General features: G+C 46.2%; 1 protein-coding gene across 1 annotated transcript; it reads right to left on the bottom strand.

Moving 5' to 3' along the window:
• Window positions 1-6944: 6944 nt before the first annotated feature.
• On the bottom strand, window positions 6945-12732 carry LOC136492751 (magnesium-chelatase subunit ChlH, chloroplastic). Its single transcript, XM_066488760.1, has 4 exons — window positions 10974-12732; window positions 10781-10863; window positions 8232-10034; window positions 6945-8112 (listed from the first exon to the last, which is right to left on the bottom strand). The coding sequence occupies exons 1-4, from the start codon at window positions 12376-12378 to the stop codon at window positions 7258-7260; spliced, it is 4146 nt and encodes a 1381-aa protein (XP_066344857.1). The 5' UTR covers window positions 12379-12732; the 3' UTR covers window positions 6945-7257.
• Window positions 12733-21503: the final 8771 nt, after the last annotated feature.

The raw sequence follows: 21503 nt of genomic DNA, 5'->3' as shown, positions 1-21503 counted from the left end.
CCTTGGTTAGCTTATGATCATCCAATTATCAAGTTTCAACTCAAATATTTTTGCAAGCCATCAAATATTCTAATAAATTACCCCAACTTGAATATGACACTTGTATGTTGATAGCACTTGGACTTCACTCAATTTTCACTTAGCATTGGGTTTGGATGTGCACTAGGCTTCATATCTTGACTCAACATATGATGATCAATATGAAATCAATTGAATCAAGTCTCTAATGCCAATGGTACCTACAATCAATCATCTACTTTTTGATGGTACCCAAATAATTTTGGGTCCTCTCAAGTTAAGAGCAACATACTTAGGCATAGCCTTAGTATGAGTATCGGAATATTTTGCAATAAAAACCATAGAGGTACCATTACCATTCTTCCTAAGCATAGAATCATCATCAATTGAAATAATATTAGGAGTGTTACCTAGGGGACATGAATGTGCCATGTGTCCCCTTTCCCGGCATGAGTAGCACTTTCTCTTTGCTTGAGCCTTTTCTTCTTTGCTCATGTTGTGCTTCTCATTGCCTTGCTTGTCCTTATTTACTTGAGCTTTCTTCTCAAGCTTGTTTGGATAACCCGAAGCTAGGTGGCCCAATGTGTCACAACTATAGCATCTCATGTGAGCAATCTTCTCCATTTCCTCTTCTTTGTTCTTGCTCATTTGCTTTGCATCTTGATTCATCCTTGGACGCATTGCTCTTTCTCTTGCTTTTTCACCCCTTCTAGTTTTCTTCTTCTTTATCATCAAATCACCACCATTTTTATGGTTTATCTTGATTTGCTCTTGGGGTGTCTTCTCTTGCTCAACTTGTGGCTTTGGTTGAGGCTCTTTTAGTTGCTTCACCAATTGCTTGGTTGGGCATATTAAGGTAAGATGACTCCAAGTGCGGCACTTGAAGCACTTCACATGCTTGAGCCTCTCTTCTTCTTTTATCTTCTTGAGCTTCTCAATGCTAGGGCAACCATTTGCAAGATGTTCCACTTCATGACACCGGTAGCACATGGTATGAGAGAGCTTTCTTTGTTGTAGCTTCTTCATCTTTCTTTCTCTCTTTCTTTCGCCCTTTGTCATCTTCTTCTTGAAGCCAAGACCACACTTGTCACCATAGTTTCTTTGAGTCTTCAACACGTGCTCAAAGGTGACTTTTGAGTTGTACCACCTCTCTAACTTGTTGCTCAACTTCTTCACTTCACTTTTGAGCTCAATGTTCTCCTTCAAAATGTTAGTCTCACAAGACATAGAAGTAGAACAAGCATCTATATGTGAAGAGCATGGCATATCTAATAAATCATCACAAGAGGTGGATACATGCTTCTTGCCTACATCACAAGGGTTGGCAATATTTTGCAATTTATCATTTGATCCATGTGATGAGCTCTCATTATTTTTAAGTTTCTTTATAAACACTTTAATGAGAGAAGCATGTTGTTCTAATAATTCATCATGAGATGCAAGTAGTGTCTCATGATTCAATTTTAGCTCATCATGTGAAGATTTAAAAGCATCAAGTAATTTCTTACGTTCTTCACAAGAGTTCTTTAGAAATGAGTTTTCATTTTCCAATTTTATTGTTTTAGCTTTCTCATTTTCTAAAGACATGGTCATGCTAGCAAGTCTACTCACAAGCTCATTATATGAATCAACATGATCAACCACATTATTATTTGATACCTTGATGTCACCTTGTGACATGAAACAATGTGGTGATGTAGAAGAGCTTGTAGTAGCATGACAATCATGGCTCGAGCATGAACCATCATCACCAAGATCACCACCAAGTGTGCTTGAGGTAGAATCTTTATGTGCAACACTTATGGCATCATCATCAACCTTGTCAAGTGAACTTATAGTGGATCGATCATCATCATCACTTGACCATGAGGTGGAGCAATCTTCCACAATCACCAAATTGTGATTATGCTCAACACACTCATGTGTCTCCACCTTGTGATCATCCTCCTTCTTGAATTTCCCATCATCACTTAAGGAGGAGTCACCATAGAAGGCTTGGAGTGCCATCCACATATCATGAGCACTTTCCAAGTCCCACACATGTCTAAAAACATCATCATATAAAGCACACATTAGATAATAAAGAGCACGATGATCAAGTTGTAAGCAATCCTCTTACGTTTGGGTTAGGTTGTCCTTATCCAAAGCATCATGAGAAAAACCAACAACAATGATCCACCATGCCTTGGGACCCAATTCACAGAAGTGATTAAGCATGTGACGTTTCTACCGTGCATAGTGTATGCCATCAAAAATATGTGAGTCACAAACAACTTCTTGCCCAAAGTTTGCCATCCTCTCGGATCGGTAAAGACCACAAATGAGAGACCTCGCTCTGATACCACTTGAAGGGTCGAGATGGTGATTAGAGGAGGGGTGAATAGTTATTTCTAAAACTTAATCGCGTCGGCTAACCAAAACAAGTACGGAATTAAAACTATCAGTCTAGCCAAGACTACACCTCTCTATCTATGTTCTCTAGCACCTTACAAAGATCTTAATTAAGCAGCAAAAGTGCTGGGCTAACTAGAGCTCGCCTAACCAATTCTAGGAGCAAGGTCACATAAACCTATGCCACTAGTATTTCAAGCAATGAGGGAGCCCCTACACATGCTAGCAAGCAAAAGCACAAATCCAACTAAGCTCACTAGCAATGCTTAATAACAAGGCAACCAATGCCAAATTAGAGAGCGTAAATACTTAGCTACACAAACTAAGCAAAGTGACTAACAAGGTTACACAAACCAAATTAGTCATGCAAGGGAGCTACTTCTATGCTACACAAGCAAGAAGGTAACTAGTGAGCTACACAAGCTAACTAATTACAAGAGCAACTACACAAGCACAATGTATATAAAAGTAATCACAAGTTTGTGTAAGGGGATTGCAAACCAACGGGAAGAACAAGGTTGACACGATGATTTTCTCCTGAGGTTTATGTGCTTGCCAACACGCTACGTCTCCGTTGTGTCGACCGCTTGCCAACACTTGGTGGTTCGGTGGCTAATTAGCATCACCCGCCAAGACCGCACGTCGGGCACCGCAAGAACCTACCCTAAAAGTGAGGGTAGCTCAATGACACGCTCAACTAGAGTTGCTCTTCACGGCTCCTGCGGGGCGAGCACAATGCCCCTCACAAAGCTCTTCTCCGGAGCACCGCACAAGCTTCTTGCGGGCTTCGATGGAGACCACCACCAAGCCATCTAGGAGGTGGCAACCTCCAAGAGTAACAAGCACCATCAGCTTGCAACTCGATCACCTAGTGCCACTCGATGCAATCTCACAATGCAACGCACTAGAATCACACTCACTCGCAATCGATTCGCACTTTTGCAAGCACAAGTGAGTTAGAGGGTATCCAAGCACTCCTACACAAGCCACATAGGCGTGAGGGTGCTAAGCTGCCAGCCCAAGGTCGGCCACACACTCCTTTTATAGCCCCAAGGGCTAAAATAGCCGTTACCCCTTCACTGGGCAAAGCGCGTACTGACCGGACGCGCAGGTCATAACGACCGGACGCTGAAACCCAGAGTCCAGTCACTTATAGAGAGGTTCCAACGATGTTTTTTAGTGACTGGACACGTCCGGTCATCACTGACCGGACTCTCCCAGCGTCCGATCACTTCTGGACATGCTAAAAACATTGACCGGACATTGTGACCAGACTCGTAGGTGCTGATCGGACGCTGGACCCCAGCGTTCGATCGTTTTTTGCGCCAGCGTCCGGTCACAGATCTTTCAGCGCTAAAACGGCTATAACTCTTAGCTTCGAACTCCGATTTCGATGATCTTGGATATTTTGGAAAGCTTACTAAGAGGGCTACACATGCCACATGCATACTTGATCCAAATCACAATGGATCAAAACAATACTCTAATCCAAGGACCATCCTATAGTTTGGAGTACACCGAAAAACCTTTTTCTCTTCTCTAAGTTGATTCACGACAACTCAAACTTATTCTCCTTTGAAAATGTGCCAACACCACTAAGTGTGCACCACCATGTGTATGTGTGTTAGCTTTTCATAAACATTTTCCTAAGGATTAGCCACTCAACTTGCCACGCCACTCGATCCTAGCGATGATGTAAAGTTAGATCACTCGAGTGGCACTAGATGACCGATATGTAAACAAGTTTACCCCTTTTGATAGTACGACCATCTATCCTAAACCCGGTCATCAACTTCTCTACACACCTATGACCGGTGAAATGAAATGCCCTAGGTTATACCTTTGCCTTGCGCATTTCATTCCATCTCCTCCAATGTCGATGCAACACATGCACCAACATGATCAATAATGATATGATCTACTTCATATCATCACGTGATCATATTGGTTCATCGATCTTGACTTCACTTGCTTTTCACCGTTGCCTTCGTCCATCAGCGTCAAGTCTTGCTCAAGCTTCACCGCCACGCGGTCCATCGCTCCAAAGCCTCCGACTTGCCCTTCACGCTTGCAACCGGTCCATCAAGCCAAGTCTTGTCTTGATCTTCTCCACCTTGATCACATGACTCAATGTCATGTCTCATGTGCAATAAGCTCCTTCATCATCACATGTGTGAGCTTTGCAACATCTCCAAACTATTTTCACCTTCGCGGCATATGTTGCTCACACACATGTACTTGTGGACTAATCACATGTGTATCTCACATAAACACAATTAGTCCACCTAGGGTTGTCACTCAATTACCAAAACCACACAAGGACCTTTCACACGAGCACACGGTTGAGCGGCAATCGAGCTCTCTGCACCCATTCACTCCTTCTACCAGAGACTTGGGATCCTTTTCCTCTCTCGCCTATTTATAACCCCTACTGCAAACCAAGTGCCGGTAACACGAGCAGCAGCGAACTGGATGTAGGGACGTTCCGCGCCGAACCAGTATAAACCCTTGTGTCCTCCGAGCACACCATCCGAGCCAGACGTACAAATACAAATTTACTCGTCAGTGGTTCAAAAACACCGACAGAGGTCCCTAGAGGAATCCTTCAGAAATTAGATTACTGTCACTCGCGTTTCTTCCGGCAACGTGACCAGCACAAAAAGAAATATCGCCTTGCTAGATGGGGTGTTCTTTGTAATATCCTTTTGGGATTAGCGTCATTAACCATCCTAGATCTCACTTTAAACTCTATTGTTGGTTTTGAGCGACATGGTTTAGGTTTAAATGACTATTTATGCCATCGCAGTGCTTAAGACTGCAGTCTATGACATAAAATCATTAGTTTTGATAAATACAAAAGGAGATTTAATAAAAGATGCAATTAGCACAAGAGTTTTAACTAACTTAAGGATATAAAAAGAAATGTAATAATTAATGAGAATAAAATTTGGAAATTAATATATATATTAATGACATTATGAGGCATGGGTTGTAGAAATAGTCATCATAACTGAAGCTAAGGTTAATTCGCAAAACAAAAACAAAAAAAACTGAAGCTAAGCTTTCAACTATAATTATATATTGAAGATATACGAAGGTGCCATGCACAAAGCGAAAAGAAAAACAGTCAGATAGTCACAAAATCCCCAAGCCGATAGGTCGAGGAACATAGCCAAGCTGTTCGGTCTATGGTTTTTGCGGCTGATAAGCCGGCTGATGCTGTTTTATTGTGAGAGAAAAATATTGTACCATAATTGATAAGTTAAAACGAACAGGTCATTGCAAAAGTTTTTTACACTAGGTCGAGGTTCGATGCCATTGACTCTGCTTTTCGACTATAAAAGAACTATGAATATGAATATGGATGGAAAATAATATATATCAATGCTTGATAAGTTTATCATAACCGCATAGAGATTATAGTGTCTAATTTATTTTTATTAGTTATAGTTATTAAACGAAAACATCTGATGCTTATGTTTATGTCTGCTAAGATCGCAGCCAGTACGGGAGGACAGATTAATGGACCAGTACGCAAATCCAACTGCATCGATTAAAGATGATACTGACTTAATGAGAACCTTGGGAAAGATCAGAGAAAAAGCCAATAGCAGCAAATGCATTAGCAGGTTCAGACTTCAGACGTCCTATTCACCTTCATACCAGACAAGGCACCACTATGGAATGATCTTCTTAGATGTACTACTCTAAACAATTAAGCCATCAGCAATAGTACAAAACCGTCTTTCCGGGGGTGTTTGGTTCCACCTCGTGTGCCATGTTCGCTTGGCTGATAAGTCATGGTTAAAAGTATTGTTGATTGATTTTATTGTGAGAGAAAAATACTTAGCTTATTCGGCAGGCTGTATCTGCCTTGGCTTATTAGCCAGTCAACAGTGTTTTCCTCTCACACCAAACCAGCCGGCAGTACTTTCAGCCCATGGCTTATAAGCTAATCCAGCCGAAATGAACAGACTGACTGTTCGTTGACTGAAAAAGTACGGCTTATAAGCCAAGCGAACAGGGCTAAACTTTAGTCATTGTCTCATTGGATATTGGACACATGCATGGAGTATTAAATATAGACTATTTACGAAACTAAATGCACAGATTGAAACTGTTTTGCGAGACGAATTTTTTAAGCATAATTAGTCTATGATTTGACAAGGTGATGCTACAGTAATCATGTGCTAATGACGGATTAATTAGGCTTAATAAATTCGTCTCGCGAATTACTGACGGATTGTGTAATTTGTTTTTTATTAGCATCCGAATACTCCATGCGACACCTCATGTGACACCTTCTAAACTTTAGTCATTGAATCTAAACACCCTCGTAATTGGTTATCGAAAAAGTAGAAAACAATCAAAAGGAGAAGCTGCACAAGTTAGCCTGTTCGCTTGCTCGTAAACGATCGTAAATTTCCAGCCGGAAACAGTGTTTTTCTCTCACACCAAACCAGCCAGCAGTAAATAATCCACGATCGTTTACGGCCTCCCGAACATGCTATCAGCATGTGAACTGAAAGAACAAGTGATATTTCAAAGGCAGGTCATGAGGCTGATATATTCTCATCTCTGTGATTCGGTCTCTGTGAATAAAACAAGTTACAAGTGAGAGAAATAAACCCTCTCTACACAAAACATCATCGCTTTCGCTTCTTCAACTCGTGCTTCTTTCCAATTACCTCCACCCTCTCTGTTAAAGATTGTATCCTCCAGTATTGCATGTTACAAGTTTATATAAAAATCACACACATATTGTACAAGTGTCTCGATGAGACAGACGAGTTCCAAGCTCGTTATTGTTTGAACGCTGGAACCGACCGACCTATCTGGCAAATCAATTTACCTGTCAATCCCCTCAATCTTGTCTTCAACCTCCGAGTAGAGCTCCCGGAGCCTGTCCAGGTTCTCCTCCGATGTCTCCCAGTAGCCTCTGCCACTGGCTTCCAGGAAGGTCTGCACCAGCTTCCTAAACGAATTGGGGTTGGTCTCCATGAGCCTCTTCCTCATCGCCTCGTCTTCGATGAACGTGGAGTTGGCCTCCTCATAGACCCAGTTGTCGACCTGCCCAGACGTCGCGCTCCACCCAACGGTGTTGGTGAGCCGCTTCTCGATCTCCCTGACCCCCTCGTACCCACTCTTCATCATCCCCTCGTACCACTTGGGGTTCAGCAGCTTCGTCCTCGCGTCGAGGCGCACCGTCTCCGACAGCGTCCTCACCTGGGCGTTCGCCGTGGTAGTGTCGGCTATGTACGACGACGGCGCCCGGCCGTCCTTGCGCAGCCCCTGCACGAGCTTCGTCGGGTCCGAGTCGAAGTAATGGCTAACGTCCGTCAGCGAGATCTCCGACGAGTCGAGGTTCTGGAACGTGGCGTCCGCCGTCGCCAGAGCGAGCTCGAACGCCTTGCGCTTCTCCTTCATGCCTGCCCCCGGAGCGTCGCTGTCGAACGCGAACGACTTGCGGCTCAGGTACATGTCCTGGAGCTGCTTCTCGTCGGTCCATGACGCGTTCTCCACAGCCAGGTTCACATTCGACGAGTAGGAGCCTGATGCGTTTGAGAACACCCTTGTCGCCGCCTCTCTCAGCGAGACGCCGAGCTCCTCTGCCTGCTCCTGGGCATGCTTGCGCACGTAGTTCATCTCTGCTGGCTCGTCAAGTTCGGCGACCATCTTCACTGCCCGGTCCAGCAGGTTCATCTGCAGGCATCAAAATGCATTGTTCCATGAGTAAATTATTCGGTTCAATCAGTGCAGTAATGTATCGATGCAAATTGTGTACTGCAAAAGATCAAAGGCAGTGATGTTTGAATTCATACCTGGTTGATGAAAAGGTCTCTGAAGACACCCGAGCAATTGACGACGACGTCGATCCTTGGGCGCCCAAGCTCCTCAAGGCTGACAGGCTCCACACGGTTGACACGGCCGAAGGTGTCGGCAACTGGCCGGACACCAATCATCCACAGCACCTGAGCCAGTGACTCACCATAGGTCTTGATGTTATCAGTGCCCCACAGAACAAGTGCAACTGTCTCAGGGTACTTGCCGCCATTGTCGGCCTTTTGCCTCTCCAGGAGACGGTCCACGACGATCTTGGCGCTCTTCAAGGCAGCTGTGGTTGGGATGGCCTGTGGGTCAAGAGCATGGATGTTCTTCCCTGTCGGGAGCACCTTTGGGTTACGGATCGGGTCACCGCCAGGGCCAGGCTCGACATAGCTTCCCTCGAGGGCGAGCTTCAAGCTGCCCAGCTCATTGTCTTGCACGACGAGCTTCAAGCACTCCCCCAAGAACCCAAACAGAACCCTCAGCTTCTCTCTGTCTGCCCTGATGAACTTGGTCGTGGACAGGTACTGAACCCATGGCTCTGACAGACCAAAGCCAAGTATGTTGCTGAGGTTGTTAGCAACATTGACGACTTGCCCTTTGCTGTTTGTGGTCTTCTCAACAAAGGCGGTGATGGCGCCACGCGAAGCTTCAGTTATCTGCCTCAGAAGCTCGACATCAGCCAGTATGCCCTTGTCACTTCCCCTGTACACATCTTCAATCTCCCTGCCCACTGTAGCAGCAAGTATGCCGGGCAGCGAAGTTATGCCATCCTCCGGGCGGTCGAGGGCAGCTATGTTCACCAGTGTGGCCACTGCCTCGATGGCGCTTGGCGGCTCGCCGATCACATGTAGACCACAGGGAAGGAGCCGTGACTCTATCTCCATGATCTTGGCGTACACCTTTCCAACGACCAGGTCACGTTCATTTGGTGGGAGCTCCTCCCCCTCCTCGGGCAGTGGGACATCCTTGTCAAGGTTGCACTGCTTTGCAGTGCTGATGATTGAGCTCACAATCTGAGTACCACGCCCGGTGTCCTTGAGAGACTGGTAAGAGGAGATGAGCTCTGACAGCTGCTTGAGCCCCTTGTAGAGACCGGCATTCTCAGCCGGTGGGGTCAGGTAGCTGATGGTGTTTGCATAGCTCCGGCGCTTGGCGACCGTAGCCTCTGATGGGTTGTTTGCGGCATAGTAATAGATGTTGGGGATGTTGCCAATGAGACTGTCAGGGTAGCAAGCATCACTCATCCCAACCTGCTTGCCAGGCATGAACTCCAGGGACCCGTGTGTTCCAAAGTGCAGAACAGCATCGGCCTGGAAGATCTTCTCAACAAAGGTGTAGTATGCTGCAAAGCCATGGTGAGGGCTGGCAGACTTTGAGAACAGAAGCCGCATCGGATCACCTTCGTACCCGAAAGTGGGCTGCACTCCGATGAAGACATTGCCATACTGCTTCCCATAGACAAGGAGGTTCTCGCCATCAGAGTTGAGGTGCCCAGGTGGCTTCCCCCAGTTCTCCTCCAGCAAGGAGGCATAGGAGGTGAGTGCCTGGTACTCCCGCACATTCATCCGGTAAGCCACATTCAGGTTGGGGCTGTTGAACTGAGCCTCCTTGTCATGGATCACCTCCTCGATGAGGGCTTCAGGTGTGTCTGGGAGACCCTCAACGTTGTAGCCGTCCTTCTTGAGGTCTGACAGCACAGAGTAGATGGAGTTGAACACATTCAGATATGCTGCAGTCCCCACGTTGCCCTTGTCAGGTGGGAAACTGAAAACAGTGATTGCCAGTTTCTTCTCCTCCTGGAAACAGGCAGACAGACAAAAGAAAAGGTTAATTTTGGAACTTATGCATACAGGGACTGATTGCTCAGTATCAGTATTTTTCAGCTGATGAACAGCATGTCATGAAAGTGCAGAGCTTTTAGTCTTTCACTAATGAAATGGCCACATCGATGGAAACAAGAATTGCGCACCCAAAGTATAGAATTATGCCCTTTTACTATAGATTTTTCATTTTGATGGATTTGGCCTTGAGTAAGTTGGAAGCTATAGATTGTCATCAAGTATAATTTATTAATAATGGGCTGTCTTGAGAATATTATTATCATAGCAAGCTTGTGGCATTCCGTATCTATGAAAAACAAAAACTTCAGTTATGGTTTTCAGCTCAACAACTTCACTATCAAACTGAAATCTATGATATAGTAGCAGGATTGAAGCATTCGTACTATCACCGTTGGTTAATTAACATGTAACCTAGAATGACATTGGTCTAGAGTATAACAAATTCTTCGTTTCCAGTAGCCTTCAGCTTGATTAGTGAAGTAGCAGAGCTAGTATGTTCAGTTAACATGTAATCTACAAGTCATTTGTTTCAGCCCGAATGGTGCACTCAAGAAGTGGGGTGGGTGGGGGGGGGGGGGGGGGGGGGGGGGTGGCAAAATTAGAGCTGTAACATTTCTCTACTCTGTATTACTCCTAGAATTTGCAATCTGTGCAGAACTAATAAGAAGTATACAGTAACTTTATGGGAACCACAGGCACACCTTAGTTTTCCTCTTCAGTTTTGCCCATCTGATGGCTCTAGTGCAGAGCTGCTCCACTCTCTTGTGCAATGCATGTGATTTCCCTGCATCAAGTACATCACAATTCAGCTTAAGTACAGGTGTCCCAGAAATTAGAAAAATACAGACATTCAGGTATGTTGTCAGGGAATGAGAGAAATGGAATGGGGCTTGCCTGTCCTGGGGTCCCGGCCGGCGAATACGATGGGCTCCATCCCACCGTCGAGCTCCGGCAGCGCGACCTGCAGCGCCACCTGAATGGGGTGAAGCCCCAAGGTGCTGTTGAGCCACTCTTCCGTGGTCTGGAACACGAGCGGGAGCGCGACAATGTACGGCACGTCGAGCTTCTGCAACGCGGCAATGGCCTTGGGGTGGTCCTGCCTCGCCGGCCCGCCGACGAGCGCGAACCCGGTGAGAGACACCACGGCGTTCACGAACGACTTGCCGGTGACTGGATCGACCAGGTAGCGCTGGGTGGGCCCGGAGAAGTCGAGGCCGCCGGCGAAGATGGGAATGACCTTGGCGCCCCTGGCCTCGAGCTCCATGATGACGGCGACGTAGTGCCCGTCGTCTCCTGTGACAATGTGGCTCCTCTGCAGGACGAGGCCGATGACGGGCGCGTTGGGGTCCTTGAGCCTGTCGTTGGCGTCCCGGCGCGTGCCGTACCAGTTGAGGTACTCCTTGACGTCCTCGTACATGGTGGGCGCCAGCGGGTGCCAGATGCCGGAGTCGAGGTAGAGCACGGGGTCGTCGTACTTGATGCCGGCGCCCCTGAGCGCCGGCACGTAGGAGCCGGCGATCATCTTGAGGAAGTTCTGGAGGTTGTCCGGCGAGCCGCCGAGCCAAAACTGGAGGCTGAGGATGTAGAGCCTGGCGTCCTGCGCCTTGTCGGAGGGCAGGTACTTGAGCACCTTGGGCAGCGTGCGCACGAGCTTGAGCATGCTATCGGCGAAGTTGCTGGAGTTGGCCTTGTTGCGCTTGAAGAGCTGGAAGAAGGGGCTCTTGGACTGCCCCAGCTGCGACATGCTGAAGGAGCCGAGCTTGTTGAGGCGCATGACCTCGGGCATGGAGGGGAAGACGAGGACGGCGTCCATGCGGTCGCGCTCCTTCTCGACGGCGGCCTTGACCTTGAGCGCCAGCTCCTCGACGAAGATGAGGGAGCCGATGAAGACGTTGGCGTCGGCGAGGTCGGCGCAGAAGGTGGCGTAGGTGTCCTCGTCGCGGAGCTCCTCGACGAGGTATCCCACGACCTCGAACGCCGCGGCGCGGCGCGGGTCGGCGTTGAGCTGCTGCACGGCGGCCGTGACGGACGACTGGTACTGCGCCTCCAGCACGACGTAGACGACCTTGACCCGCGGCAGGCCCCGCGGGTCGGTCGGCACCACGCGCCGCACCTCGGGCTTGGTCTGCGTGAACAGGCCGTTGCCGCCGGCGACCGTGCACTGGATGGCGCCGGCGCCGGCACGGCGCGGCGGCTGGCGCCGGTTGCTCAGGAGGAACGAGTGCAGCGGCACGGGCGCCGCCAGGAGCTGCTTCTGCGCCGCGGCGGCGAATGGGGTGGACACTAGAGACGACGACATGGCGTCAGTTCACAGGACGGAGCCGGCGGACGGAGAAACACACGCCTGGACACGAACGCGACGCTCGAGCTCAGTCAGTGAAAAAAATCTACACTAGAGTAAAGGCAAGGAGAGTGGCTCGTGGCTGGAGGATTGTTCTCGGTGGCCGGCCGGCGCCTGTTCTTGGCGGCCGCCGTCCCTCGGAAACAGAGCAGGGGGTGGGAGAAGAGGAGAAGAAGCGAGAAGGCGAGCGCGGGAAGCGGGAGAATGTATAAGGTTGTCCGTGTCCTCGTCCGTCGTCTCCTGGCGGAGGAGAGGACAGGAGCGGCGGAGGGAGTGCCTCGGTGAAGGGGGAGGAGGATTTGGTGGCGGGAGCCGGGACACGTTGGCGCTGACGGGGCGAAGGGAGATAGATGCCAGACCGAGCGCGGGGGAAGTGGGAAAGGGGGATGGCAATCGCCCCGGGGGCGTGCTGTGATTGGCCGCGGGGGATTCCCGGGGCGCCCGCGGCCGGAGGGAGGCGATGAGGCCGCGGATAAGCGGCGGTGGCTGTTGCGGCCCTGCGCGTGGCGCCGACCGCAACCACAGCCGCTGCGAGGGCAGAGGCCGGGTTGCTTTTCGCTTGGGCCGTGATATTTGCGAGGGCCAGACCAGGCCTCGGGTTCGTGGACGTGGAGGAAGCCTGGTGCTGGGCTCGGGCGGTGGCGGGCAGACTGGGGGCACGCGCCTGCAACCTGCCCGTGAGACAAGCGGACAAAGCACCACCGTCGCCTGCGCTTGTTTCACTTGGATTTTGGCTGGTTTCGGTTTAATTTAGGCGAAATAACCATATTCGTCCTTAACTTTCATCCCAAGCTCAAGTTCGTACCTCAACTATTAAAAGGCCGGTTTAGTCCTTGAATTTATAATTTTAGTTCGATCTTGTTCTCTGTCTGACGTCGTCTACCACAATAGCTCACTCCGTTAACACACTTTGAGACGAGACAACACACTTGCAGATTTTAGCAAGTCTTTGGACATATCAGCATGTGTTGCAACCCGTGGAGCACGAGTAAGCCTGGCCAGTATCTTCAAATCCAAAGCCATTGTCTCCTAGAGTGAAGAAAGACCCTACAGAACAAGTGAAATCAGGCACCAAGCCAAGAAAAATCGGTACTATAATTAGATTTCAAAAATCACTGCATGATTATCCACAGGCCTACGACCACTTACAATGCAAAAGCACAAGTGGTATAGATAACTCTCTGCTCTGATCTGCTCCGAATACGAATTTTATGGATACGGAGAAGTGTTTTTAATATCCATGCGGATACGGATAATCCGAACCCGATTATATGTGGATGCGGTGTAGGATATGGAATTGGCGAAATCCGACGGATATGGATTAACCGATAATTGAACACGCGATGCTTATAATAATTGTAATATTTTAAAGCACCCAAGCGGCAAGAATACAAGTCAGCCTGGCCCATGACACAAGTATTATTATATTGAAGTCCATAAACAAAGCTCGTCAACTATAGGCTGATACATTGAAATTACAGGAGATAAAAGAATTATCATCTACCAAAGTGGAGGACTAGTACACGGCAAAGAGTGAAGGTAAAGTTTTGCCAAATTAAGAATATTTATTTTTTACACATTTGTTTTATACTCTTAAATTTAAACGGAGAACTTGTATTAATTTTGTGAGCTCTTAAATCGAAGTGGTGAATTGATGGTGATTATTTCGTGATGTATTGTCGCTTTATGACTTTGGTTAATGAATAGTTTCTCATCATAATATCTGATCCGAATTCGCATCTGAATCCGTATAATATCTGATCCGTTCTGAATCTGATAAAAAAATAGATTAGGATATGAGGTGTAACACCCTCGATGTTACATTGTACAGTTTTTGCTAAAATCATGTTATGAGCATCATGTTTATGTATTGTTGCATGTGGTAAAATGAGAAATTAAATTTTATTGCGCTAATTCTCAATTTGAGCTCTAATTTATTCCTTGTCAAATACTCTCCAGCACAGCTCAACTCACTATTGTCATCCTGATCCAACTCCATCTCTCGCTATTTCATCTCCTTCTTGATTCCCGGAGCACGCCCTCAGCACACTCGTAGAGCAAGCCCGCTTAGCACGCTTGCAGTACACTTCACTGGCAAGTTTCGCTATAGTGTCATTACTTTGCCGTGTCATGAATGGCGAGTTACGCAGCAGCCTCTAGCGTGTTGCATGCGCTCTTCAGCAAACGAAGATGACCGAACACAGCAACTCGTAGAAATTCGCGTGACGTCCATTAATGCCTTGCTGTAGGGCTGCACGTTCTTACCCTATGCTAGCTGACCATGATGCTCCTCTCTGCGCAAGTCGTCTTCTCCACAGGCTCAGCCCGCTGAGCACGCCACTCGCTTGCTACTCGCGCAACACGTTCATGCACCAGCAGCACCTACACATTAAGCCCAAAACACACTCCTCAACTAGCCACGTGCATGCAAGTCCAAGTGTGACTAATCCAAAAACTTTTTCTTTTCTCAAAAGTGGATTAGCACCCAATATTAAGACCAGCAATATCTCCATCAATCTCGCGATGTGTCACTGTCCTCTCTCATTGTTCTAATCACACACGCCTTTACTTCGCTTGTTAATCGCCTTGCAAAATTATAAGCGCACGTTGCGCTGCCGTTGCCATGGTGCGTCGCGCACGCCAGGCATTTTTCCCAGTGCCAGCTCCACCTCCAGCCGCGCGTCTCCTGCCTATAAAGGACACGCCACGCAACCCTCCCATCACGTCGAGCCTCAGAGCTGCGCTCCGCCGCTCACCATCTTACTCCTCAAATCGAGTTCCTATGTTCTTGCCTGAGAAAGCTGCGCTCTATCGAACTTCCTTCCTAAGCTGCAATCGACTGAGGTAGCTAGCCTGTAATAATTCCCTCATTCTCCAATATTTTTTTGACCCGTGGTCTCCTCCTCCATTAATTCCTTGACCTGCATAAATGAACCAGCACCCCCCTTCATCATGTTAAGGACCAAAGACTCATAGTCATGTGCTGGTCAACAAGTCTAATAGCATGATTAGCTTCCTCCAATAATATCATTTCTTCACCTCTAGAGCTCATTTGAATTTATTTATTTATTGTGAAATAAATTTTGTTAGATTCCTAAATTCATGATCTATCTGTTAGTGTAATTAGTTCGTATAGTTCAGTGATATCTTTAGGGTTACTTTATTATTTTGAAATACGTATTATTATTATGGTTATTTAGAGAATGAATTTTTGTGATGCATTGGTAGAAGTGCTAGCCCTAAAATTTTTTTACAGTAGGTTCATTATATTATTATGTGCTCACTGTAATTTTTGTAGCCTTAAAATAGGTTGATAAATATGGTAGCTAGTGCACCTTGTTTTATCATATATATAGTAAATTGATATTAACAATAAGGATGCCTTTAGTTGCTAAGATAATACATAAAATATTTCATACCTGTTTAGTGGGAATAATAGGTAACTTTACGTATTAGTCATTAGAGTTAGCTTAGTAGCTTGGTAAATGTATTCTTATTTTAAGAGTTGTTGTTGCCATATTACTAAGCATTGCATCATCATTTCATGCATGTAGATAACGAGTTGGTAGAGTTTGTGACTACGGGCGAGCAGGAGTACGAGGAGGTGATCGAGGAGTACGGGGAGGAGGTTCTCGTGCAAGAGGGAGTACATGAGCCATCAATTGCTGACTTTGCTGACACCCCGTCTGCCCAAGGCAAACCCCGATGCATAACCCCTATTTTTATCACTAAATATATATGTATATGATGTGCATTTAAGTTACAGATATTTTATGGAAACTACGTGCATAAATATATCCACCCATAAGTCCTACTAGTATAGGTCGAGTAGCTGCTATGCTCAGGATATTGGTAGCGTGAGTAACCTACCGTTACTCGCAAGTAGGTGATAAACTATAATCACTCATGATAAAATAATGAAAAGGAAAATGGTGACCAGGCAGGGATATGGTTTGAGAGTGGTGGGTGTAAGGGGTTGTCCTGCGGCCAACATGGCATAGCTCGGTTACACTTTTTCGCTGTCTGTATCAATTAAGGACCGGTCGTTACAATGGACGCGAGGCAAGTCACAGATCTATTGTCCCGAGCGCATACTTGGGTATGGGCGCAGGGAAGACTTGTTGCTCTCTTGTCGTGGATCCGACTCTTTCCGGACCGACTGATTGGAGGTGAAGATGGTGGAGGTCCTTGCACCGCACTGAGTCCGGGACTCAGGAGTGGGGGGCTTGGAGTCCAAGTTTGGACGAGGACCTGGACACCCAGGATAGAAGGGTGATGGGTTAGTCCTGCTTGTGCCTGGGATACAAGCGGGGCATGTATTTTCAGGGCACCCAACTGGGCATATTGGTTCACGAATCACCGTCGAGTCGGTACGACTTATCTTACCTCTAGCATCGTAGTAAGAACTGAAAGTTGAAAGAAGAAGAAATGGAACTGATTGCTCAACTCTTGCTTGAAAATAGAACAAGTGCTTATATAGACTGGATAGATAATAACTTAATATGGCTGGTAATAATAACATAAATAAGAACTCACTATTAGTATTACTTTCTACTAAAAGAAAACCAGCAAACCATGAAGCTTATCATATTCCTTGGAGTCGGGAAATTATTCCCACTAGTCAGATAAGTCTTGTGAGTACATTGTGTACTCAGGGTTTATTTACCCCTATTGCAGGTGATGCATGAGAAGTACCTTTATGTGGAGGATTCTTTTGGTGGGCTCAGACGAATCCTCGTTCTTATCGATAGATGTTTATTTTAAATTCCGCTGTTTATCATTCCACACTCTGACATTTGATAATGTAATAATAAAATTTTTAAGAAACTCTAATGTATGAAATGGACCTATATTATGACTTGTTCTCATTATTGGATCCTTGGGGAAAATGTGGATCTTTCAGGTTCTCCCTAGTGGTGTGCCCGATGGATACCGCTGTTGTAGCTTACTTTTGGGGTGTTTAGTGTCTGGTGGAAGATGAGCGCCTCCGTAAGTGTGCTATTTTGGACGGTTCTACCACATGAGGAAGCCATTATCAGCTCCGATCTGATCCATTTTCATCCCTACTGTAAGGGATCGTGACATCTAAGAGAGGGGGTGAATTAGGCAACTTAAAACTCAAACTCTAAACTATGGCCTCCAATTTCACCTAGTCAAAACTTATATAAAAGATAAACTATCTAAATGTGTAACTATGATTTTGCTAGGTGTGTTGCTATCTCTACCGTAAAAGGAGTTATGCAACCTAGGTTCCAAACCTACCAACTAGCCTATTACTAAGCTAGGAAAGTAAAGCACACACCAAGATTGCAATGTAAATGCGGAAGCTAAAGAGTAAGGTAGAGATATACAAACTCCCATCGATGACTCCAGTATTTTTACCGAGGTATCGAGAAGAGCGTAAGCTTCCCCCTAGTCCTCGTTGGAGCCCCTCGCAAGGAATCCCTCGCAAGGGCCAAGCTCCCGGTCGGGTAACTCTGTGGATAGCCTTGGGCCTTCCCCATACGCAAGTGGGTCTCCGACGTGTCTTTCGACAAGCCTCTCCCGGATGTTTTCCACCGTCTTCACTATCAAGCTTCTAGCTGAACCGCCATGGGCCTTTTCCCCTTCGGTACACGGTGCCGGCTACACCACAAACGTGATTGGTGTGATCTTGTAAGACTACAAGCCCCTCCAATGTATAACAATGGTACACGCAAGCATCGAGTGATAAGAGGTATGCAAACCTCACTAAACACTAGGCCTAAACCTAGAGCACACGCATAAGCGGTGGTCTAATCAACCTAAGCACCTTGCAAAGTACCTACACTAATCACCTAATGAATCACTAAGCACTATACAAGTGGAGATCACTAAAATGGTGTATCAACACCCTTGGTATGTTTTCTCAACTCTCCTATTCTCAAATGGCCGGTTGGAGGGTCTATTTATAAGCCCTACCGAGAAAGTAGCCATTGGGGGCGAAACCCAGCTTTCTGCTACTGATCGAATGCTGCTGTCATCCTGACCGGACGCGTCTAGTCGTCCCAACCGTTAGAGCACGCACGTTGATCGGACTATGGGCTGAGTCTGGTCTCACTCGATCAGACACATCCGATCGTGCTGGTGCTGCTCTGGAACCTCTCTAGACTCGATCAGACGTTGTACTTTGTGCGTCCGGTCGTCCAGTGCCGCTGTGTCCGGTCATGCTGAAAACATTGCCATTACAAAAGAACAATGTCATTGGTGCGTCCGGTCACTGCTTCGCTCAGCATCTAGTCATAGCTCCTAACGCCTACTGTTGTTGAGCAACTGATCAGCCGCATCCGGTCCCTATAAGGGCTGCGTCCGGTCACCTCTGCCGAGCTCGTTTCTTCATGATCTTGCGTCCGGCTTGGTTTTCATCTTCATGCTTGGACTATGCTTGATATCTTGGGTCTTCTCTTGTGCTTCTAGGGTCTTGCTTATGGTGTTGATCGTGGGATCATCATGTCGTCTTCGTCCAAGTGACGTCTTGCACCATATTGAACTATAAAACAATTACTTGCAAATTTATTAGTCCAATTTGGTCGTGTTGGTCATCAAACACCAAAATCCAAAGTAAATGGGCCTAGGGTCCATTTTCCTTACAATCTCTCTCTTTTTGGTGATTGATGACAACACGACCAAAACAAGCAAATAATAAAATTTTGGAATTTAAAAACTATTTACTTGCTAGGATGCAATGCAAATGGCAAGGTTATATGATGCTAAAAGATACCACATGTAAGCACATTTAAGCTAAAGATACCATAAGTAAGCTAATGCATATCACATGTAAATATCTTTGGAAACTTATCTTGCCCTTGCAAATGTCCCCATGTGGCATTATGGATTTAAGTCTCCCCCTAACTCCATAATCCACTATCCTCCCTTTCTTAAACCATTACCGCTTATAAATTATTATCATTACCACTTGTAAATTATTATGATCGGGCTTTCTTTTGGTTCTACAAATTCTCCCTCTTTGGAATCAAACACCAAAAAGGAAGACATTAGTAGCACAAGGGAGGGTCAAACTTTGTGATCCTTTGTATGTGGAGTGGAATAGGTCATAAAATTTGACTCTCATATTACATAGACTAAGCTCCCCCCTAAATATATGCATATATATGATGGAGAATGTAGTTTATGCATAATTGGCAAATTAATGCTCATGGGAGTTTAATCTATATAATGCATGGAGAAAGCATATAAATACCAAAGTGAAATCAACATGATGATATCGGTTTAGAAATACCACACGTGGAAACCAATTTGATTTATACCACTTGCAATAGGTGGTGGATATTTGAAGTATGATGCTTAGCTCCGGGGACTCTATTTTCTTTGCAATGAGACTACTACACACATGATAAGGTTGAAAAGGTGTTAGTCTCAAAGCATCCAACTTGTAGAGTAACCTCCCCCTAAATTTGTGCTCACTAGTATGGAATACTTGTAGGAAACATGCATATTGATTTTAGAATAAAAAATACCACTTGAAATATGACATCACATGAATGTGAGAATCATTTTTGAAAGTGATATTCGGGAGAAATTATCTACAATTTGGACTTTGGCACATATTAGATGAACAATTGTAAAACAAGCTATGTGTCATGCTCCTAAACAATTTAAACCATGTAGGTTTGCTCCAAGGGTTAAGAGTGAAATCGAGCAAACCTACCATAAGATATACCTAGTGTATGCAAGACAAAAGATTAAACATGCAAATGCAAACCTAGGCATGAAAATGAACTAGATGCTAATTGAAATTGCAAGAAATTAAATCTAGTTACATGGCATAGGAAGGGGAATTACCTTGTCTATAATAATGCACCCCATGAAATGCACCCATACTTTGCCAAGTCTCCAAATTCTCCGAAGTCCATCGAGCTTCTCACTTCCCTTTTCAAGATCCAAACTTTTTTGGTGCTCTTTATGGGGGATATACCCCCAGGTACCACAAGATGGTACATGGGCCGCACCATCCGAGGTGGCCCGGCCCGTAAAATCAAGGCGTGCACAGCAAGATTATAAGTTGTACTAGATATTGTAATAATACCAAATATGATACTTTACTTGTAAACCCTCCTCCTCCAGACTATATAAGGAGAGGCAGGGGTCCCCCTCAAAGGGGACATCTCCATCTAGATCTCAATATAATACACCAAAGATACAGGACGTAGGGTATTACGTCGATCAGACGGCCCGAACCTGTCTAAATCGCTGTCTCTGCGCCTTGTGTCATCATCTGGTTCCTGATTACACGCACCGTCTACCGACAATCTACCACCACGGGCACCCCTCTCGGTGGACTGTCGACCATATTTCATCGACAGTGGCGCACCAGGTAGGGGCCCCTTAAGGGGTCATGTGCGCTGATCCTCCGGTGAACCAGATGGGATCTTTCTTCAACAACGACATCCATGGCAACTTCAGCTACTATGGAGGACGCTTACTCGTCGCGAGGGCCTGGACCGGCGATCGGCGTGCGATCAAGGCTCCAGGCAATCAACAAAGAAAGGCGTATCGATGTATCGAGCTACAGCTAGCTCCATGCAAAAGACGATGTACAAGTCATCCTCAACCAACAAAAAGGACATCCAAGCTAATTGAATACAGAGGTTTGCGTGCGTGTATACACCTACACGTGCATGATGTGGTACATCCATGGAGTAACAAAGCAATGATCATCTACGTTTCACAACACGAGATCAACTTTGATCCAACCACGTCAAGCTGACCAAGAAGATAACAAAAAAATCCAATCGAGCAAACCAGGGAGGCCTACGATCCGATCTACAAGACCATGCAGTTTGTTATGGATGGTCATGATCTTTCAGCCTGCATGCTAAAATGCACATGCATGGGTCGCGTCGCCTAAATAGACAAGCTAAGTTATATTTTTATTATTACAATATACATAGTATATATGTATTTCTGGATCTATTTCTCCATGTATCTATTCGTTGGCAGGAATTCATCTCCATCAGCACGGCGTCGTCCTGCTTTGTCAATGCACTGTCGCCACCGTGAGAGAATTCGACTCTGCCTCCGCCTGATAGTGTCGACTCCGACTC

This window comes from Miscanthus floridulus, chromosome 11, assembly GCF_019320115.1.
Source record: "Miscanthus floridulus cultivar M001 chromosome 11, ASM1932011v1, whole genome shotgun sequence".
NCBI lineage: Eukaryota > Viridiplantae > Streptophyta > Magnoliopsida > Poales > Poaceae > Miscanthus > Miscanthus floridulus.
This window is presented reverse-complemented; position numbering and strand designations above follow the sequence as displayed.